Source organism: Drosophila subpulchrella, chromosome 3R, assembly GCF_014743375.2.
Source record: "Drosophila subpulchrella strain 33 F10 #4 breed RU33 chromosome 3R, RU_Dsub_v1.1 Primary Assembly, whole genome shotgun sequence".
Lineage (NCBI taxonomy): Eukaryota > Metazoa > Arthropoda > Insecta > Diptera > Drosophilidae > Drosophila > Drosophila subpulchrella.
Window position 1 is genome coordinate 11,324,380 of NC_050609.1, and position 23,255 is coordinate 11,347,634.

Genomic DNA, 23,255 nt, shown 5'->3' on the forward strand with positions numbered 1-23,255 from the left:
TCCATAATTAGCTCAGCACTACCTGCGATGGAAGCAACTATGCATGTAATTTACCAGGGTAAGCAAATCAGTGGCCCATCTCTTCACCTGCAGATTGTACTTCGAACAAAAGCAATTAAGACAGACTCTCGACTCTCGGCTCGGCTAATCAAACACCGAGGGACAGAGATGTAGGAGTTTGGGACATGAGAAACGATTATTCGAAGTGTGCTTCTTTAGGGGAAAATTCTCTCGCCCCGGGGAACTCCAACCACACCACACCACACCGCACACACTTCCCCATACACTTTTGCAAAATTTTGCAATGGGCACACGCAAAATCCTTAATTACATCCGTTTTCTGTCTGCGCGTGTTTCCGGCGGAGGTCGGGGATTTCACGGCACTTTCGGGGGTTCGAGGATAGAGCATAGTTCTCGCGGAAAAACCACAGGGAAAAACACGTGGCTAAGTGAACCGCACGGCACATACAGCTCGAACATCTCCAGTCACGTTGTGATGTGGGTATGTGCCTCCTTCAACTCCGCTCCACATCAATGGAAAGGCGAACCAGACCGGCACCCTCTTCATCAGGACGAACAATTGCTTTCGGTTGTCAACCAGCTGTCCACAGTTTTTCCTCGCTTTTCCTTTTGCCGCATTTTTCGCACGTATTGTCCGAGTCCAAAGGCAACGGACGTCCCACCCTCTTTATTTGAGTAACTCCCCCGGTTTTTGTCACCTTACCTCCACTAACCTCCGGTCATCTGTTATCGTCCCTTCTGGTTTTTGGTCATATTTCCTAGGGGTGGCTGCTCTGTGGGATTTCCTCTTTTTTCCAAGTACTCCCCACTGACTTCATATGATTAAACTACTTAATTTGCAGCCGCTCTTCGTTATTGCTGAATTAGTCCGACCGACAAGGCTGACGAAATTTCGGTGTCATTTCATAAACTCTTATCAAAAATCGATAGTTAATTGCATTTCAACATAAATTTAATGGGTTTTTCTGGGAAACTGGGTTTGGTGCCCCTAATGAAACATACTGATAACAAGGTTCGTTTAATTAAAATTAGGAGTGTGCGTATGGGGTGCATTTCCGAGAAGAACTCAAAAACATTTTGTGGTTTTCCAATTTTATGTTAGCCAAGTGTTCTTTAGTCATACCAAACTGTCTTTATTTATAAAACTCTATTATTTTCAAAATGTTATTCTTTTTAATATTTTATATGAAGAGGTTTACTTTATAAATTTATCTTCTACTTTATTTGATTTCAGGTTTTTTCATAGGTAATTACAAGTAACAAGATTAAGACCACTTTATTATTCAGTATTACCCAAAGGCTTATTTATTTAACTGTCACATTCGCGTGTAAAGTATAAAATGAATTAAGTTAATTACAAATGTATTGCATTTATAATTAATTACGCAGATTGAAAACCAAAACACATGCGAATTACAAATTAAAGAATTGATACTTTATGGGTCACACATTTGTATAATATTTTAATTGATTAATTGAAAGAACCAAAGTTCTGGTCGTAAAAAAAAAGTCTCTATATTCGTTTTTAAAGCACTGCGCAAAATGCATTTAAGCCAGCAAAAATCATCAGTTCATTAATTAAATTAAGTCAAAGAAAAACTTCCGGTTAGAAAAAAACCAAAACATAACCGGGAAAACAAACAAAGTAAAACCACATAAATTAAGCGGCAAACGCAAACCCAAAATGAACCCGACCCCTTTTTGATATGATTTACAGACAGGCCCGAAGGCCCCAGACTGACCCATTCCTTGGACCCCTTTTCGAAATCCCCAACCCACAAAGGAATTAGTTAGCTGGAGCTTAAGCCTTTCGGCGGTTTGGGGTTAAGGTGGGTCACTTAACGATTTCATTATGGATGAGGGAGGCAGGAAGGGCCAAATTGTTGATGTGATGAAAATGAAACTCTCTTGAAAAGCGTTTAGTCTTATATATATAAACAAAGTTGTATTTCAAAAAATTAGTTTAATATTTGTGTACGGTCAAAAAATAAATTAAAAGTATTAATTTTATAAAATAAAAATTTCTTTTTTTAATTTTTTAGTATTACAATGTTAGGCAACCTGTTTTGAAATGCTAGAACACCCCATGAACGTATCGTGTTGGTCTCTAATTAGGATCTCATTTAAATTTTCGCTCCTAACTTTATTTGGTTTTGCGCACAATATGAAAATTCACAGACAACCACGGACAATGATGTTAATGCCTGTTTTAATCATTAACCTAATGAATACGATTATGAGGATGATTTTGGCCAGGAGCCAAAGGCCCTAACAGGAAATTCCGATTTGTTTTTCTTTGCTTTTGCTTTCCGGCAAATCTTTGCTTTGAATTTATGAGTGCAAGTAGAAGAGGAAAGTCTTTCCGTTGCCCCAAAAATTTGAAATTGGTTTATCCTAAGTATTGACGGCTAATTTTCTTTTTGATGAATATTTTTCAATTTCCTAGGTCTATTTTTTTCTGAGTGAAAATTGGAACGACAATATAATTTAACGAGGTGGAAAATTTTCTAGTGCTAATTGTTGCTGTTGAAAGCAAATAACACTTTTTACAACTCAAGCAACTTAAAAAAAAAAGATAAATCATTAAACATTTTTAAAGCTTTTTATAGAACTTGCTTTGAAAGAACAGCAAACAAATAGCACTTTACTAAAAGTAAGTAAATTTATTTAGACTGGTTAAGTGGATAATTTGAGACATATTTTCATAATCGCGTTCTCTTTTTGCCTCTTTGGGTATATGGACTTTTAAAAAAGCTTCTTATGCAAATTAATGTTTTATTCGAACGATGTTTTTGTTGACAGATGAATAATTTAATCTTTATAATTTGCTTGCTTTATCTGTTAACGCGTATGCCTTAAACTCAGCAACCGTACTTCTGTAGACCTTCTCGGTAGCCGACGAGTAAACAAGGAACTTGTATATTATAGAAATTCCGGTATTTTTGGGGCACTGGGCTGGCTCTGGTTTTTTTTACACCTCGTGGACTGATCACCAGTTGGCACATGTATGCTAATTTCCCACTGGAGTCGGAGTCTGGACCGATCAAGTGAACGTTATCGCCCTACACAGATTGTCGGCTCTCTCATCCTCTCAGTATCATCCGTATCTCAATCTGTACTCCCTGTATTTGTAGTCGTATTTTGTATCTGTATCTCGGCAGCAAACAAAGTTCATCGACTTCGACATCAACGTTCTGACGACACTGGCAGTCGAGTGTGAGATTCGGTTGGTGTTGAATTTTACACTTCATTCTTGTTGCCGGCAAAGAGAATCATTTTAGCATTTTAATGGTTCAAATGTCCCCCTTTTTTTCCAGCTGCCTGTTCTATGTTCCCTGAACTTTGGCAAACAAATCGTTTTACCAAATGCATTCCCAGCACATAATGCGATATGTGAACGGAATCGCGGGATACAAAGGGTGGTGGGCTCCAAAGGGAGTGTGTCCAACAACATCTTAAACCAAGTAGAACAAATATCATTTACAGTTTTTGACCCACTTTTATTTCAGCTCCTTTTTATGAACCGCCAACGGCGATGACGACAACGTCAGCAACGTATGCATTTTGACACCCAGTGGTGATGGGGTATATACTTTTGGGGAAGCTTTTGGAAGATGATGTCTATGCCAGATTGATATTTAAGTATTCTAGATATGCCAGATTGATATTTAAGTATTCTAAATATTTAAACAATTTTAGAATGTTAAGGTAATCGATTGCATATAATAAACATTAAGAAAAGCATTTTTAAGCACAATCATTTCTTTATTTATAAATATTCTACATTTGATTTGGTATCTTCATTTAAAATGTATCTTGTTTTAAAGATAAATTTAGAAAATGTGTAATACTAATGTTTTTTATTATAACAAAACAGTGCAATTTTATTGATACAGCATATACGGTTTCAACACTAAAATAGTTCTTAAAACAATGTATTGTATTCTTACAAAAGATCAAATATATAGCCATTAAATATATTCTAAACATTTTTTTTAATTTATTTTTGTTAATGGTAATGAGGTTGTCGCCAGCTTTGTAAGAGATCTTCCCCACTTTGCTTGCCTATGAATATAATAGTAAAAGTGAATGCGATTTTTTCGCTCCTTGTACACCCGATTTCCCCCCGTTTCCAGCACACTTTATGCATTTATGCTGAGGAGAAAACCAAGTCCTGGTGATGGGGAAACGACGTTGCGACGCGGCTTACAACAGTTTTTTTTTTTTTTGCTGGCTGCTGACGACATTTGGTTGCGGGCTGTCGGCGTGGCTATTAAATTTCAATTATTGTTACATTTTTCACACACCGCACACGCAGAAGCAGCCAAGGAAATGGCAATGGGAAAGCGGCGAACGAGAATGGGAAATGAGAATGGGAATGGGATTGGTGGTCTGAAAATGAAAATGAAACTGAAAATGGAGCAATTTTTATTGATGCCCAACCAGGCGACTTGACAATCGCAATTCATTTAATACACACACACCAAAAAACACTGCTGAAGATTGTGAAAAAAACCTGCAATTATCGACAGGCCAGGTGCAGCAGTTGTTGGGGATTAATTAATCGCCTAAGTGAATCAGATCCGCTGAGCACACACACAACATACAACACACCTGTTCAATTAGGGGCGTGGCAGCCAATCTGTGGACGATTTCTGCACGCATCCATCAGGCTGATTCCGGTTGTCAGGAACTCAGAAGGGAAAGGAAAGGGTTCGCTCATTAACTGATTACTGGATTAGTGCTGGCAGAACTCAAACACTTCAATGGCACTTTAATTGCGAAACTTTGTTGGCCACAAAAAAAGAAGTACAGAGTAGTAGAGAAAACAGAACTAACCGAACCAACGATTACCATTCACTTTGAGCTGACTTCCGGTTTAAATTGGTTTGGTTGGAATTATTTCAAGAAGCAGTCAAACAAAAGAATTGTACTACAAAAAAACTATTGTCTTGTTTTTTAAATATATTTCATTTAGTTGAAACTATTTTTTAAAAATTGTATTATTATTTGTTAAGTCAACTCTAAGCTTAGAAGAATATATCAAACTAATATTTTATATATCTTTTTTAACGAAATCACTTAATGCCTAGACAAGGGTCCAAACCACACAAATTTCCTAATGAATAAAAATATTTATTTAATTTTTTTTTTTCTGCTTAGCTTAGATCGTAACCTTTGTACGATTTAGACTGCAGTTGGTTTTCCAATACTTTTTTTGCAGTTTGATCAAGCGTAAAAAGGTGAAGTCAGCCAAAGGCGGAGAACGAAAAGCAGTTAGCCTATAAAACGTAGACTGCTATCTGAACATTTGCAGATATATAACCCGATATGTGAGTGCACACGGCAGAGTCATAAAAGAAAAACTGGCGAAGAAGCCGGGCTAAACTTGCTGACATTTAGTTTGGCCCAGTTGACGCTGCAAGTTGTAGTTGCATTGGCAGTGGCAGTTGCACTTGCAATGGCAGTTTGGCGTTCTTCTTTCTCTATATACCAATATATTTATGTAATTTATACCAGCGGCCATAGCTCCTTCTTCATCCGAGTCTTGTTTTATGACTGCAAGTCAAGGAATTTAGCTCCAGCTTTGTGCTCCATGTGGATAAATGTACCATGCATGTGCGCCATATCAGTTGAGCGCTTAAACACAACTATTTTACTGCGATTAAAATCATAAAACCATTGAATAATATAGGCACAGTGAATACCTGATATTACAACACATTTTCATCCTCAAGCACATTATAAGGCAGTTTTTTATAAGATTAAATCACCCTTTTCCTGATAAGTTTTAAAAATGTACTACTTAAATCCCCCAACTAATTTGCAGCACTAAAAACCCTTGACTTAGAAAGTCTTAAGAATAAAATATTTACCGGAAGGCGCTGCAATTCTGATGCAATTAATCTCTCAATGCAAATGACGGGCTTACCTGCAAAGAAATAGAGGAGAAAAGTGCATTAAAAAGCGAGTCGCTTAAAAGAGTTTAGAAATGAGGCTGCTGAAATGAAAACAAATGCAAAAGCCGCAGAAAAGCACCGACTGGTTGGCTAATTATGTATCCAAGAAATGCAAGAAAAACTTTTCTTGGAAAAGAAAGCAAACTTGCACACACACACACACAAATTCCTCTAATTAGGTTGAAAAAGGGGACTTAAGGATTATACGATCTCAACCGAGAGTCAACTTTTTCTTGCGGCTTTTTGCTTATCGTGAAACATGTAATTTAACTAAATATGGATGCATGAATAAATTCAATGGCAACAAAAACCCAGATAATGTCGACGAGGCCGACCAAAGTTTTGCTAAGCCAAAGGGGGAATACCCTATAAGAGATACTGTTTACTGTTTAAGAATTTACAATGTTGGAAGAAAAGGTGATTAAGGGTTCCAAGCTAGTGTAATCAATTCTTACTAATAATAATAAAAAGTATTATATTTTGATAAAAGAACCCCATAAGACATTGGAATTACAAATATAATACGGATTCAAAATGTATATGTCATCTTCTTAGTGTTTTTATAGATTGCCACAGAAATCTATTGCGTAAAAGCACCATTTAAATTGTTAGAAACATCAATTTCAATATTATTTCCAATTAAGATCCAACCAAAGAAAATATCTACCATGATCTACATACATGCTTTTAGCTAGGGTATATGGTACCAACGCACAGGAATCGAGGACAAACCCAAAGATTTTCATACGGGAAACGACTGCAAGCGGGGTTTCTTTTCGATTTGGAGAGAAAGGCCAAAGACTTGGCCAAACAAAGGCATATTTAAATGTTATTCTGGCCAAACATTTGGAGAGGAACGCTGCCAGAGTCTGTGTTGCATTGGGGCACTTGCAACAGCAACGGCAGCAGCAACAACCTCGAATAACTCGCAACTGGCAACTCCTTTTGGGCTGTTAATTTGCCAAACAATTGGCAGATAGCCAGGCCAACGGGGAGACCAAAAGTCGACCCCTCGAGAGCAAGGGAAGCTAACAAGAAAATAACCCATGCTAGACGGGATGACGACGATGTTGCATTGCGAGCTCAAGATCTTGTTGCAGTTGCATATTTTGGCGTTGCACGTTTTGCTTGTTGCTGCTGCTGCTGCTGCTGTTGATGTTGCTGCTGTTGCTGTGCTGATGCTGCTTCGCAACCCGCACAGTAAATATGCCAAAAGCCAGAGCCCGCGAGGCGAAGAAGTTAAAGCGGCCCCAGACACAATCATCCATAGCCAAGGCTCATCCAGGGACTCCACCTTCTCCGTTTAGCCCCTTCGCCCTTTTGGCCATAAACGAGTTGCTCTCCAACTCTGGCGGAATAACAAACATTTCAAAAAGCCCAGACCCCGACTCCGTAAAACTGCAAAACTTGATTTACAAAAACAAGCATTGGGTAGGGGGAAGAGTTCTCTGGCAAACAACAATAAACTATAGATGCTCTATGGCGAGGTAGACATGGTAAATAAACCAAATAAGCCACTAATGATCATAACATAATTTTGGGTAATAAATAAATACATATGAAAGGGATAAGAAGAGCCTGGATAACTTTAAAGCATTTCCCTTTTATCGTTGAACACCCTTTCGATGAAAGTAAATAATTCTACTTAAATCTAAAAAAAATATATTTTATATTACTATCCCAATATTTTAGCACTACAAAATCTTTCAGTATGTTTTTATTCAATTGAAATGGTGTACACTTTTTTTTATTTATAATTTTTTTACTTAAATACATTTATTAATATAGATGTATAGATATGTAACCTCAAAAATTTTCTTATTCCTGTAAGAACTACATTTTTTTTAATATTATTATTCAAAAGGTATAGTTTGATACCTTAAAACCCATATACCTTCAGTCTGGAACCACTTCAACATCACAAGCAATCGACAACTTTGAAGCCGGCGCTCCGTAAAACTGGTTCCAATGGGCCCCCCTTGAAAAAAGTGACGCCGCCTTAATCCGGCATTCTTTCTCCCAGTTCGTGATTAACTGTTGAGAGGTGGAGAGCTAACAATCGGCAGGGATTTCGGAGGAGTACGGGGCCTTCGAGGAGCCAAAGAGCCAGAGATCGCCAGAGATTCGATGCATGTAACTCAATCGCAGGCTGAGATCATTAGGCTTTTATGCTGCGGTCGTTTGTTTTTCTCCGTCTTATTGCTTTCCGCATCGAGACTTGGCCCGGTCTGCCATTTCTGGCTGCTTAAAAGTCAATTTCAAGTTCAGACAATGGGTAGTTGAGAGCCAAACTGATTGATGCCGCTCATCAAAAGTCGGCAAAAGAGAGCGGAATTGTGGCGCTCTGGACTGTGTTTAAACAAAAGCCCATGGCCCAAAAATCCACTGCCAAGTTGGCTAAGTAGTTTGCTGGCGTTTTGGTCATGAACATTTTTCGAAGAGGCCCCCCATACCCAAAAATTCCAATTTTATTCCTTTGCCAAAAACTAATGACCACAATTTTCGGGGCGTTCTTCTTCACTGAAAGATTGATTTTTTGCTATATGCCCCCTTGCATGCATATATATACGCCTATATATATATAATATATGTATATTTTCGAGGGGCAAACGATGAATGGGATGGATGTTTCTCGGCTGGGATGACTTTAGCTGGTTTGATTTGATTATTTGCTTGCCGACGGACAGCAGCCACGAAAATCAATTTGTGTTGCCGTCCTTTTTTGAATTTGGTGTACGTGACTTCGGACTGGAGTTGGTATAATATGGTATAATACGGAGTAAACTAAAGGAGCAGCTGGGATGCACGCGAGTTTTTAAGGAAATAATAATCTTCAATGGAAAAGCAAATATGTATTATGTTGTGGGAGTATTTTTAATGACCTCACCATATAAGATATTTTAGATCGCTAAGAAATTGTTGATGCCCTAAAAATTACTTTAAAACCTTTACATATGTATGCACTAAATTAATTCAAATATAAACCTCAGTGGTTCCACCCCTGAAAAATAAAACCAAAGCCAAGTTCATGACCGCATTAATCAATCCACGATCACTGAAGCCCCAAACACAGGAAGTTCAACAAACGAAATTATGTATTTTTTTACAGTCCCTCAGTGTCCACAGAACAGAAAATAATCATAAAAGCAACTCACAGAGTCAACCAAAAAAGTAATTATGTCATTGTCGAATGTGAGGTAAGCTAAATGAAAGATAAGGTAATAGGTAAACGCTTTATTTGCTTTACTCAGCTGACCAGAAAGTACTCCTATATACTCCCATAAAAAAAAAAGGTTAAAGATAAAGCACCCGAAATCTGTGAAAATCCATGTAAATCAGCAATGCGCAACAAACAGAAGGTAAAAAAAAACACAGGAAAACAGAGTGATTTTTCCATTCAGTTAAGTAGATGAAACCGAGGGTCAACGGACCGATTCATTTTCGGTTTGGTAACTCTTGCATTTTATTTTCGTCATGTCATGATGCCCAAGAAAATGTTCATCAACTTTGAGTCATCTGAAATTGCTGTCTGGTTTTTTTAATCGTAATTATGCTTAATTATAATGATGCATACAAATTAATGGCACTTCAATTAAGCGGCAAACAGCCTCAACAATAGCGCATCAAAAGCGGACATACGCAATTTCGGTAAAGAGGAAGTACCATAAATAACAGGAGCATCAAAACAGATTAAGTGAGGCAAAATGTGAAAGAAAGAAAGGGTTTAAAAAGCAAAACTTAGCTCGAGGAATTTTATACACTAATATAAAGATTTTTTAAATAAATAAGTGTAAAGTAAATAAAAAAATTTAATTATAAATGAAAACATTTTAATAACATTTTTATGTTTTCTCTCCATAGAGTATAGCCTGCTTATAATGGGTACGCGAATCGACAAAGTGACAAAAGACCGTTCCTCGAAAAGCCAACAATAATGTCACTTTAAGCAATAACAACTTCAGCAAAGAGACTCCATCCAGCGGTTGCATACAGTCTATATACATATGTATTTATATAATTATGTGTTCTCGGTTGAAAGTTGAAGCTGACAACTCTTTTGACACTGCTGTGGGCGGGGGCGTGGCAAAGTGTCATGGATGTCGCAAAAAGTTCTTTTCCCAGAGGGTATTTATATTTTTAAACCAGGCATGCATAAAAAAAGCTATATACCCATTAAAATTAAAGTCGTTGGCATATTCTTTAAAATGGAAATAAGTAATATTAAATATAGAAATTTGCAAAATAAGTATACGAATTGTACGTATAATTAACACAGAACCTATATAAAATTTGAAATTAAATACATAAAAACTTTTTCTATAAAAGAAACCCCAACAAACTCAATTGTACGTATAATTATCACAGAACCAATATAAAATTTTTAATTAAATACATAAATATTTATTCTAAAAAAGAATCCCCAACAAACTCGACTCCTTATAACCTCTTAACGTATTATAATTCGAGCATAAAATGCAAGTCAAGTGTTGATGGCGTTATCCACTTTTGCCATTCGCTCCTTTCCACATCCACATCTTTATGTCCATCGTCTTCCTTCAGCGAATATTAACGATTATTATTATAAACGCCTTTCGAAAATGTTTGTCCTGGCTTGCCGCATTATTGTCAATAATGTGTCCCATTTGTGTGTCTTTCGATTCGCACAATATGCTGCAACTCCCTCTCCCTCTTTGAATTTAACGATCCTATCAATGTCTGCATTAAAGTGTAGTTAAACTGCATCAGCATGGTTAATGCAAAATGGGCCCTCCATTGGGCGCCAAACAAGAAAAGTCGAACATAAAAAGTTTATTTTCTTTAACATTGATTTTATTTGCTGAGTAGTAGCCAATTAACGTTCATAATTTTAAAGTTTGTTAACAGCTTTTGGGATTTTTAAAGGTAATAGTTGTCACTTCGAAGGGTTTTTTCTATTAATTTTGACAGAATACCGAATACATTTTTTAAGGAACTTAAGATTTCAAACATATAGAAAATCTTGTTATGGAAAACGCTTGCCTTAAGATTTATTATAAGACAATAATTTATTTAGCTTAATTACTTAACCTTGCCAATTTACAAAACAAATATGTAAAACTCAAAAAACCCATACCATTTGTTCTAAACAGACAGTTCATATTTTGTAAATGCCAGCCCCAATCAAACTCAAACTTCCACACATTTTATATTTAAAATTACCTAATTTCCGAGCGAAAAACATCTGTTAAGCGGCTGCCAATCACAATGTGAAGTATTTTTCTATTGCTTTTCCGCTGCCCCAAATTATATTCAATATTTCAACTATTTTTAACTGCCTCACACCGCCCGCAAAAAAGCTATTTGTCTTGTCCATCAGGCCCCTCGATTCTCACAACCTCCCAAAAAGACCCCTAAATAAGTGAAGAAAAGCCGACTGAGATGGAAAAAAATCTAGCTCCTCAGAAACAGCCGACAATCGACCGAAATGGGCATTTTTCAAGTTTATTACTTGGGCATTCATCAATTGCAACACGAAATGAAAATGCACTTCAAGTATTTTCAACCAAAAAATGCCCCAACAATAAAGCTACCAAAAAACCAAATAGAAATCAAAGTTGAACGGCAAACAAAGGGGGAGGTAGGTGGTCGATTCAAGTGGTTTTCCAATAATATTGCAAATGGTGAGTGGGTTTGGTCGGTGTTCGACGTTCGATGTTCGGTGTTTTATAAAAGCCTTCTTTCTGATTGTGAGCAAAACAAAATAAATGTAAACAAACCGCACTAAAAACCAAAAAAAAAAATATATAGTAAAAGGAAAACATACAGAGAAACACAAGGGGAAGCTGGCTAAGAACAATGTCATGCAATCAACTTTAGGCCAAGAGCAGCCAACCAACAATAAAATACAGCCAACGAGCAGAAGAACTGAACTGCAATCAGAAAACTAAAGCCGTCGGAAAAGCAACAGGAGAAACAAAAACAATAATCAACATTTTTTTATGTGAGTGCTTTTGCTTTTCCCTCGCAAGGTGAACAGTTTTACAGTTTTTCCGACCCCCACACATTTCATTTTCATAGTTTTCTAGCTGCTGCTCTAGGTTCTTCAGGTTCTCGGCAGGTGAGAGATTAATGCGTATTATCAGCTCGTTCGCTCTGACCTGCTCGTTCTGATTGTTCAAGGTAACCCAAAGCTATGGCAATATGTCGATTGAATTTCACCTTTTGTGGTTTTTTATCGACGCAAATTGTTGCGAAAAAGTTTTTGTAGTTGGTCATGGTTAAGATGATTGCAGGGGGTGGTTGGTTTATTGAATGTAACCGGAACAAATAATTCTTGGGAAAATTGATGTGCAAAGTACATTAACGAAATGACAGGAAATCGAAAATTCTTGGTACTCACTTCAGACTATCTACAAATTTGCAATGCAAAACCACAATGATGATGTTTGCCCTCGCTGACAAGTTATTTACCAACATTTATAAGGAGAACACAAGCATTTCGAGTTTTAATTAAGTTTCCTGATTTAGGAAAATATTTCAGATTTATAAGCCTTACCAACAAGAAATACAAACAAAGGAAAAAATATAGAAAAAAAGTGTATATCATTTTGTAAAGATTTTATGGTATTGAATAACATTTCAGCTTTCATTTCAATGCAATGCAATTCATTTTAAAAGAGCAATTGCTCTATCAGTTTATCAAATATCAAATAACAATATAAGTTCAAAGCGTGTTATATGAGTTTTTTATCTCTTTCAATAAATTTTTTTAAAAGCGGAACCTCCATTAATAACTATTGAGCAGATTTATTTGCTATTTTCACACTAGTAAAAAGCTTTTGATAAAAAACAATGATAAAAAACAAATTTAACTTTAGTATATTTATATATCTACCTTTTTTTCCTCAGTGGGTTCTATTTTGTATACCTTTTCTGTTTATTTATGTTTTTGCTTTCAAGTTTTCATTCGATTTCGAATCAAGTTTTATTAAATGGGAATATTTTTTTATTCCGATTTCCTGTCTTTGGCATTAGTTGCTTCTCTAATTGAAAATACGAGTAACCCCGGTCGGAAACTTTTGTGGGTTATTGGTTATGAATCCAGCTAGCTGGCACACAAACTCACACACTCGCTTGGTGACTGAGTTGAATCCATAAATTTGCTGGCTTTGCAATTTATATCGCCTCGTACATCCCAACCCATCTCACTACGTCGCGAAAGCCTTTGTTTTTTCTTTCATTTTTGTTTTTGCTGGGTCAAGGTTGACCGAGCGCTGCGATAAGAAGAACCAAAAATTTACAGAGCAGCAAATATTAACTATGACATTTATGACACACTTTTCTTTTGGCTTTCTTGCAAGACAACGAACAGCGAACAACAACAAATACAAATACAGTGGGAGACAACAAACAACAATTTATTGTCACGTGCCAAAAAGTACAAACATACACACACACACACACACTTATACACTCAAAAAATTGTATAACTTTGGCAAACAAGAAAAGTAAGTGAAAAACGAGAGAGAACGAGCGAGAGCGAGCGGAAAATGAACGGGGAAAACAGCTTAGACAACATCAACTTCTTGCCAACTCTGCCCGGAGTTTTCCCAGATATCTGGGAAATCCACCTCTCCCATTCTTCTCCACCAAGAATGCCATACATTTTGTGATTTCTCATAAATTTTCGTCTCAACATCCCGTCTTTCCTCTCGATTCTTTGCATTGTTCATATTTGCATATGAAATCATGTGTTAAAATGCAGAAGCTTTTTGAATATATATTTTTCGTGTGCAACATTTCTTCGACACTGAAGAAATGGAGAATGGAGGTTACTTCTACTCCTCCAAACTACCGGGTTCTGTTGGTAAACAAACATATAAACAGTTTTCCTTGTTCATATTTTCCAGCGTATTTTGTTAGCAAATGTCAACTCGGTTGACTGAACAGAATGCATCGATGGTTTTCATTGCTTTTGGATTTTTTTTTTAGCCCGAGAGAATGCACTTGAGATTTGGTACAAATCCTTTGTAATCCATGAACAACATTTTGGATTATAAAAAATACCAGCTTGAGATAAATTTGTAGCTCTTGTTTTAAGGATATCGACCAAAATGCAGTCTTTAAATGCAGTCTTAACAAAATGAACCAAATGAACCTAATTGAACCGAAAAAAAACAAAACATCTGCAATATCCGGTGAATTTGGATTGGCCATTTTGTATTTATTATTTTTTTTTGTTGGGAATCTACACCCGGAACTAGCTAAACAAAAAACAAAAGAAATTTCTGCTGAGTCTAGGTGCAAAATAAAGAGTTCAGCTCGTTTCAATTGCTTATATCTAGTCTTTGGTCTTCTTCGCTTTAGTTTCTTGCATTCGCTTCTTAAAAAAAAGAAATGTCTTAAATAGTGTTGTCATATCGGGTTTATTTTTATTTTTATATTTTTATCAGAATAAGTTTATGCAACTTATAGTGCCGGTATTTAATCAACAAAATATTATGTAACTAATTAAGATATAAAACCGGTTGTATTTCTGAACATGATCTAGAAAAAAAATGTATTTTATTATTAGTTTTAGTTTTTGTTTTAATTTGACTTGTAAGTAATTTATTACTTATAAAAAGTTGTTTTTTCTTAGACTATGGTTAACAAATTCTAAAAATTCCAAGATAAGTTTACATTCTGTGATAAATGTTTGCTTACTCTAAATATTTACTCTAAAATATTTGTTTATTTGCAAACGAAGCGTTTTTTCACCTCGAGTGTCGACAACACTGGCCTTCTATGTCGGCACTTTCTAAGAGAGCTAACCTAACTAGTTGGTTCCGTTTTCTGTTTGGTTTTTGTGTTTTTCCTTTATTTTCTTTTTTTGGCCGGCGACATCGCGGGAAATTTTTAACTGAACCGGATAAACAAAGGACGGTTGTGGGGGTGGAGTGAGGGAAATTGGGGAAAATGCAGAGACGAAGTCGCGTCAAACGCTTTTCCGCCTTCTCAGCTATGCGTGGCACGTTGCCTTGCGCTCAAATTGCTGAGAAAGGTGAGAAATTCGAGGGAACTAAACTGGAGATGGCACGGCCAGACCAGACAAAAACCCGATTTTTCTTCATTTTCCATCATTTTCCGGCTAGGCTACGGCTGATACGTAGATGTGAAAAAACCCCGAACCTAGGAAAGCCTCCGGAGTGAAAAGGTCGGTGGGGTGTGGTGGGTCGACCAAATGAATTGGCCGTGTCGAAACAAGTTAACCTAATGGCTGACTAGCTGTTTTGCATAAATTTTTCCCAGAATTTCCGATTAAATTAGCAATTTCTTAACGGACCAATTGACTAAAGGCGAAAATTTGCAAATGCTCAAAGATCAAAGTTGTTTATCTATCGACTGTTTGTATTTACATTATTCTATAAATAAATGCGAAATTCATTTGGATATTTCCTATTAAAATAATCAAGTTTATTATAACATAGGCCTAGCAGAACAGGGGATTTTATTTTTTCAAGCAATGTATGCCTATATTAATCCATCATTTTTTAATACTATAAATATAACTTTATTTAAATTCCCAAACAATTTTGTCAAAGATTGCTATTCAGAAATAATACAAATTTTCAAGAGAATGAATTGTAAATTACTTTATCTGGAGCGTTAAGTCCCCCTTCTCTTTTCTTAGTTAATTTTGTAGGCCTGGTCATGCTCGGATACACGGACATAGTGGCAAGTAACCATTTGCTGACTTATTCGCTATATTTGCCGCACCTTTCTTTGTTTTTCTTTGTTTCTACTTGGACACGCGCCAAAATACTTTGCTCAAGGCAGGCAAACACACCCGCAAACACACTTTTTCTACGTCAGTCGGTGAGCCCCAGTCATCCATCCATCTATCCCAGATTCTATATCCCATGTCCCAACCCAAGGAGGGTTCACTTTCGCCATTCTTCTGCGGCAAAGGAAAAACAAAACATGGCTCAGTGCTCCCGCCTTGAACAAAAATTATGAAAACTGAAGAGCGAAGAATGCTGAAGAAAGAACAGCGGCGCAATTCTTCCATTCTTTGTTAGTTGTCTTGTCTTCGCGTGAGTCACCCTAATGGGAAGAAACGCATGAGTGCGACATGACGCGATTGTTTGCGTTTTTTTGATGAGTTTGCTAAAAATAAAGCCCTGGCTTTCTTATTTGTCATTATTTTGAACTAAAAATAAATTAATGTAATCAAAATGTATTACAAAAAATATGTTTAATGCTTCCTTATTGCTTTAATATAAAATTTAAGATCACTAGTGATTACTTATCAATTACTAAATCTTAAGAGTGAACAAAGCTATTTTTAAATTCAAAATTGTAATACCTTAAATAGAAAACATCATAATAACTATTAAAGTATTTTAAAAAGTTCGTTTTTAACTTTGAGATTTTTAAGACTTTATATTATTTAAAATAACTCCTAATACGCATTGTTGACGTTTTTATAAAACGTAATTCCCCCTACAAAGAACATGAATATAAATACAAAATTGCAATCTTCAACACGTGTGCCCGTATGAGAAACGTAAATGTACTGAAAACTTGTCCAAAAATAGAATTGCGAAGTATGGGAAAGAATACATATCTAAACAAATTACCCAAAGTCTTACTCCAAACATAAGATCGAAAAAAAGTCAGAACCGAAGCTAATACAAGGCAATTTATATGTATACAAACAGACAAATGGAAATATTTGCCATATGCTAACAGAAGAACAATACTAATTGGGTTTGATGTGTGTGCGTTGAAATGAGCAGAGCAAAAACAGACATCAAACCGACGAAAATTCACACGCCTCCACACAATGAACAAAAACGAGATTGTTTTCGGGGAGAGATTTTTGGGGAGAAAGGCAAGAGCACGTTGCAAAAATGCTTATTGCTTTCTTTTCCAAAATAAATTCTGTTTACACAAATTCCTGTCTCTCCTGAAGCTTCTTTTTGCCCCTCTTGATGTGTAATTTGTTTCTCGTTTTAATTAGTGGTGAACTTTTGCAAGAGAATTTATGAAGGTGTGATTGGAATCACCTTCGGGCGGTGGTTTTGTTTATTTACCTAAATGCAAATGAATTATTTCGATTTGCTTTGCTGGTTATTAATGTTTTTATTGAACGGGCGAAGCGCATTTTGGATGAGAAATCGACTTGAGAAACGCCGACGGCCTCGATAAACTCAGCGGTATTTCCCATTTCTCAAGATTTCCCCCTTACATTTTTTAGTTTTAGTACAGAACGGGCGATAAGCAATCGTAACCAACCATTAAACACTGTAATCGGGGCTTAACAAATAAAAAAATATAATTTCTGCATTTAAAAAATGTGTTTTACTAACTTTTATGATTTATTGTCCCATTTAGACACTCTAATCTAAACAATAAATTACCACGGTTAAATAAAACATATGATAAACTGCGAAATTAGCTGCACGTTGTTATTAAAAAATGTAGAACAATAAAAATTTGTTTTGATTTTAAAAAAGAATAACAATAAAAAGACTTGATTCATTTCAGAACACTACAATTTTATACAGCATTGTTTATTGATGGTAATATTTGTTCAAGATTTTCAGAATCTATACAGTAAATCTATACAAATCGCGTTGAATTTTATTAGTTCTGTTAAGTACAAACGGAAGCTACATTCATACTCATAAATTTCTCACTGCTACTTTGTGATTCATTTTTTTTCACTTTCTCGCACATTCAGAATACATTTTGGAGAACTCATAAAATCAGAGGAAAAGTACTAATACTTTATAATACATTTTCAGATAAAACTACACTTCGTATAGAGCATTCTAGGATGACTCATCTAATAAGAAATAATCTTGATTGAAAACGTGTTTAAGGAATAGCAAAATTACTTTTAAAAAAATCTTTTTAAGTCTCAACGAAGGTAATTAACAAAAGTTGAACAGCCTTTCGAAAAATTAGACTTTTAAATGATATAGCAAATGGATAGGTCGCAAAAAACACAATAAATTATAAGTAGACGGCAAAAATTAAGTTTTAATGGGGGAGAGGGAAACACAAACAAATAAAGCATAATTGGGAGGGGCAACAACAGCAAAAACAACAAGCAGGCATTAGGAAGATGAGCGCGAAGAAGAAGATGCGATTAAAACGCACAGGAGCGCAAAGAATAGAAAATCTAAAAGTAAACTAAACGGCAACCTGTGCAACGCGCCAGAGCGAGACAGCTGCTAAAACCGGTATCACAAACAAACGGAAAGCAAGGAAAACGCGAAGAAGACGACACATAGATAGACTATAAGAAAATAATGTTAGGCATAAAAAAACAGAAAACATTAAAACAACTGATAAATGATTGACAAAGGCGAATATATAAAACTGCAACAGAGAGAGAGAGAGAGAGAAAGAGACGAATCTCTGGCACAAAAGGGAAGTCAAGAACATGCAACAAGCTGCAATATCAAAAAAAAAAAAGACCGCTCGTTTATTTTTGTCGTTTGAACAACTATTTGAGTTATTTCCCACCTATTTTCGCACAAATTTCACCCACATTCGCCAATTTCAATTTATTTATAAGCAAAGTCAAGTCTAGCTCACCTGGCAAATGGAAATTAGGCGCCTGTAACTTTAGATTTAATGGAAAATCTCAAATTAAATTTGTTGTTGGACGTTGCCTTTGTTGTTGTTGTTGTTCTTGTTGAATTTCACGCGAAAGCAAGCAAAACAACAACATAAAATCACAAACACTTGCACGCTCGTTCACACACACACACACTGGCCGCACACACACTCGGACAGCTGAGACATAAACACACGGAGAGCAAATCGCAGAGAGAGAGAAAGAGATGCGATAGGGCGAAAGAGACAGAGAGCGATAACAATTTTCTGGTTTTGTTCACGTTTTTATTTCACGGTTTTCGAATGGCCAACCATATTTTGATTCACACTCAATTCGCAATAATTTCAAAATTTAATCACTGTGGTGTGTGCTGTGCGCTGGTTAGTTTTCGATTCTCCACCGCAGAACTGCGCCCGTTTTTCTGCCGTCTCTCTCCTGGCTAAAAACATATGATTTCGGTTGACAGAATCACGATAAAAACACATAAATGCGAACGGGGCGCGCGCAACAACCTCCCACGACAATCTCTTCGGAATTTTGGAACGAAACTGTGGACCATAACAGACGAAACGACGCTTAAATACCCGACAATCTCTCGCCTCTCTGCTGCAGAGAGACGAAATACCCATCTAGAGATGGGAGCGAGTAGCGAACCGATACGATAGTTCGTAACCGACCATCCTGCGCACAGTGGTTTTAACTTAAATGTGGTGCTTAAAACCTATTTTTAATGTATTATGCGAACGGAAAAAAGGCCCTAATCAACCAAGATCAATAAAAAATGAACACTAAAATCTGGTATAGAGAATTAAGATAATAATTTAAAAGTTTTCAGAGTGAATAATCAAGCCTATAATAACAACTCTTTCGTTAAAGAAATCTCTTAAAAAGAAATAAAAAATAGTTCATTTATTGAAATTATCTCCCATGTCAAGCCAAATGTTGAATATTATTGTTACTTTTTATAAATAATCATGAAGTTATCCCATTGTGCGAGAAAAGAGAGCGAGTCTATAAATTGTGACGTCAGCGATTTCATATGGTATAACTTAAGTATTTAAATGGTTATTTTCATTTTAAGCTCTATTGTTAAACATTTTTTTAAAAAACCTTTTTATACATATTAGAAAACAGTGAAAAAAAAACCCATTGTTAAAAATTGCCCATTGTGTTTATTGCGCCACCTTATATTCTTGCACCTTGCTAAATCAGCTGTTTCTGTTGTTCGGCAAAGAATGGATTTGACGCTGGACAAAAAGCTTCAGGGATTCCAGTTGGTGGCCCAGGAAAAGGTAAAAACCATTGAAAACTATACAAATAAAACATATAAAGTTAAACCCCCTGCAGCTTTGCTCTATACTATGTTCCATACCTGGAAAAAAGGAGTTAATTTTGGAGCCAGACTTGATAAAGCCACTGGAACATGTTGTCACTGCCTCCTGGTTAAAGTGAGGAATATAACATTGTTTTACCGAAACATACGACTTATATATAATCCCTCATAGGCTGAAGGGCATTCAGAGAATCTACAAACATGATGCGGTGCAGTCTTTACCCAGATCTGCGGATCAGGTGCACATCTATATGATCCGCAGTGTTTTGGGAACCTTTCAGACATTGCTTAAGCAACTGCAACCCGTGGCCTTGGAGGTGATGCCGGACATATCCTTGAAGATGTACCACATAGTCTGTGTGCCCAGTTGCTATTCCTATTTTCAAACTCTCCTGGAGCAAGCAGGTCTCTATGGCTTGGTGGAACTTCATCACTTTAACTGGGATTTCATCTACTTTGATCAGGGAGTCCTTAGCTTGGAGCTACCCAATGTGAGTGGGCTTATATATCTTAGTCCAAGAAATGATTTCATATTTTATTACCTCAACTTACAGCTCTATGAATGCCTCTACCTCCAGGGAAACACATCTCCCTTGCCCTCAGTGGCCCAAAGTCTGCGATTGCTTCAGATGATATGCGGACAACCCGCTGTGATCCTCAGCTTTGGCACCCACTCGTCCCAATTATTACAGATGCTGAAGGCTCTTGGCAAGCTGCCGGAATCCACGACTCCCCCGGATTACGGCGGTTGGCTTATCATTGACCGGGATAAGGATTATCCCGCCAGCCTGCTCACGCCGGCCATTTATGCGGGTCTACTCTTGGAAGTTTTTGAACAGCGTTGCGGTGAGATTCTGGTGGATAACACAAAGAACAAGATTAGCAGCCAGCGTGTGGAGCTGCTGCAGGGAAAAAAAGCCAAGGGAGGACCAAACCCAGCCAGCAAACCCTGCTCCATTCGCCTAAACTCCCCCTCAGATGAAATCTACGGCGATAATCGCTACAAGCGGTTTGCCCAGGTCAGCAGTTTGATTCACGCACAAGTAAAGGCCTTGGGCTTGGAACTCCAGAAGCTCAACGACATGCAGCTGGAGGAGATGCACGACTATGTGGCCAGAAAGCTGCCCAAACTCACCGAGCTGAAAAGCAAAGTCCTTAGGCATCTAAATGCCAGCGAGATTGTGATCCAAATGATGGGTAACTTTAGGAGGCTGCAAACTCTGGAGGAGGACATTTTGAACAATGTGTCGAGGAAACGATTGCTAAGCGAGATCGATGAGCTTATGACCACCGATGGTCAGAGATTTAATACCCTACGAATGCTGTGCCTTTTGCATCATTGTGTTGGCGTGGCGCCCGAGGAGCTGCAGATCTTCGCGAGGAACTACTGCAATCTGTTTGGCCATCAGGAGTTGGGTGTATTCCAGCAGTTGTCGCAGGCGGGACTGCTGCCACCACTTGTTGCGGAGAAGAAGGCTCCGACCAAGCTGCTGTCCAATCTTCCGCTGCCCAAGTTCCAACAAACAGAGTTCCAGGCCAATGCCAATCGACTGAAGCTCCTAACCTCTAGTGGAGATGGACCGGATGGTGGTTCCGCCTCCAAGACGCAAGCTGCAGGCCTGCAATCCTGCCCCAGTTTTGTGTTTAATGGCACCTACATCCCTTTGGTGGCGCAGCTCTGTTCGATTTTGTTGAAAACCAATAGTGCCGAGGAGTTATCCTTAAAGCTGGGCATGATTGAGGGCTTGCAACTGCATCTGAATACGGGAAAAACCACGCCCAAGGCTTATGCCAACCAACTGAAGGTGAACGGAGGTGCAGAACAGGATGTGTTTCCATTGCGCCTGAGGAATCTATTTGTTTTCGTCGTGGGAGGAGCCAGCTATGCAGAAGTGGCCGCCTGTGATTTTGTGGCCAAGCTGACTGGCGCCCAAATAACCGTGGCATCTGACTCTCTAATGGCGGGCAGCGATTTGATCGCCACCGCCTTTAACCACTGACCATGAACTAACCAGGAATCTGTGTATCAAGTGATTTATATATTTTTATATAGTGCTGAAGAACGCTTGTGATTGAACATTTTTCGAATTCTATTACTTAATAATGCTCTTTTCCGAATAAATATTTTTAAACTAAAGCATTATGGCGGCTATTGACGCTTCCCGGATCCGGTCATTCCAGGCACTCGGTAGAGCAGTTCCCCATCATCATCGTAGTAGGCATCGTCCACGCGGTAAGTGGCTCCCTGGCGATGCAGTTTCCGAGGGATAACAATCCTGGTTTTCACCTGGGTTATCTCATACTTTCGCTGATCCGCTGCACTGATCACAATCTCGCTGCTTGCAAACTTGGGTACGAAGCTGGGCAGGAAGCCAGTGCCACTGGGATTCTCAATGGGACGCTTTAGTTCTTCTGGAACTTTAGGAACAGACTCCACTAGCTTCAAGTCTTTAAGGTCCTGCAGGCGCATTTTCTTTTTGTTGCGGATTTTATCCAGCAAATAGGTCTCATCTTCGGCGGCTGAGGGTGGAGCTTCATAGCCGGAGGAGATTTGTGGTGGGGGCAGCTCCTCTGGAGTTGGATTGCTGCTGCCCAGTAGCTTTCGGAACTCGTTTCCCTGGGGAGTGGGCAGTTGTGGTTTCGTGGGCCAATCCTGGGTCTTCAGTTCCCGCAAATCCTGCCGCCTTCGCTCGGCGAATTTCTGGAGATGCTGCAGCAGAGCAGGAGGTAGATTGAAATCACCTTTTCCCGACCTCAAGAGCTGCCAATTCTGGATGACGGTCTCATCATGGGAACGGATCCTTTGCACACTCCTCGGTCGCCACTTGGCCCTCAGAACTTTTTGGACTATCTCCGGAGTGGCGGGAAAACTCTCCGCCAGTCGTTCCACACTCCACTCCTCGGGATCCCGCTCGTGGAGCAGTCGCATCTGCTCCTTTTCCGCATGGAGCAAGAGGTTGGGCAACTTGGCATCCCGGAAATACTTGTGTTTGATCATAAACTGACGAATGCGATCACGCTGCTGCTGTTGCTCCTTCTCGTACTGCCTGTGGGTCTTTTGCACGCCCATGAAATCCGACTCCAGATCGGCGTAATCCTCGCTAGCTTCGCTGGGCCTCGCCGGGTGCTCCTGCAGCTGCTGCAGTTGGTAGCCCAGTCCAGGATTGGCGCGACGAGGAACTCTGGCCAGAAGACAGAAGCCAGCCGTGTGCAGACTGCGTTGGATCATTCGGGCGGTCATCTCGTTGGATTTGGATAATATTTGGTCATTTGGTTCAGAAACTGCTTTTGTTTACATAAACAGGCGCACATGCTAAAAGAAATGAAACAGCTGATGTGTTATCTGTTA

General features: G+C 38.0%; 3 protein-coding genes across 8 annotated transcripts in view; 1 reads left to right on the plus strand and 2 right to left on the minus strand.

Annotated features, from left to right (window-relative positions):
* Positions 1-19,115, minus strand: part of LOC119550036 (furin-like protease 1) — a 141,945-nt gene extending 122,830 nt beyond the window's left edge. For all 6 annotated transcript variants that reach the window (XM_037858504.1, XM_037858521.1, XM_037858529.1 and 3 more), the window contains exon 1: positions 18,552-19,115. The gene's annotated coding sequence lies outside the window, so the exon portion shown is untranslated. The remainder of the gene's footprint in view (positions 1-18,551) is intronic.
* Positions 19,116-19,764: 649 nt separating this feature from the next.
* On the plus strand, positions 19,765-22,043 carry LOC119562339 (vacuolar protein sorting-associated protein 33B). Its single transcript, XM_037875507.1, has 4 exons — positions 19,765-19,865; positions 19,921-20,021; positions 20,079-20,397; positions 20,461-22,043. Exons 1-4 carry the CDS (start codon positions 19,809-19,811, stop codon positions 21,904-21,906), a joined length of 1,923 nt encoding a protein of 640 aa, XP_037731435.1. The 5' UTR covers positions 19,765-19,808; the 3' UTR covers positions 21,907-22,043.
* LOC119562351 (neugrin) lies at positions 21,927-23,223 on the minus strand. Its single transcript, XM_037875513.1, has one exon. The coding sequence runs from the start codon at positions 23,145-23,147 to the stop codon at positions 22,056-22,058; it is 1,092 nt and encodes a 363-aa protein (XP_037731441.1). The 5' UTR covers positions 23,148-23,223; the 3' UTR covers positions 21,927-22,055.
* Between the last annotated feature and the right edge of the window lie 32 nt (positions 23,224-23,255).

What these genes read in the sequence shown, in the direction of transcription:
- LOC119562339 (XM_037875507.1), top strand. Translation starts at nt 19,809, where the DNA reads ATGGATTTGACGCTGGACAAAAAGCTTCAGGGATTCCAGTTGGTGGCC. An exon ending in AGTTGGTGGCCCAGGAAAAG is followed by an intron (nt 19,866 to 19,920) that starts GTAAAAACCATT and finishes AACCCCCTGCAG; the next exon opens with CTTTGCTCTATACTATGTTC. An exon ending in TTAGCTTGGAGCTACCCAAT is followed by an intron (nt 20,398 to 20,460) that starts GTGAGTGGGCTT and finishes CTCAACTTACAG; the next exon opens with CTCTATGAATGCCTCTACCT.
- LOC119562351 (XM_037875513.1), bottom strand. Translation starts at nt 23,147, where the DNA reads ATGACCGCCCGAATGATCCAACGCAGTCTGCACACGGCTGGCTTCTGT.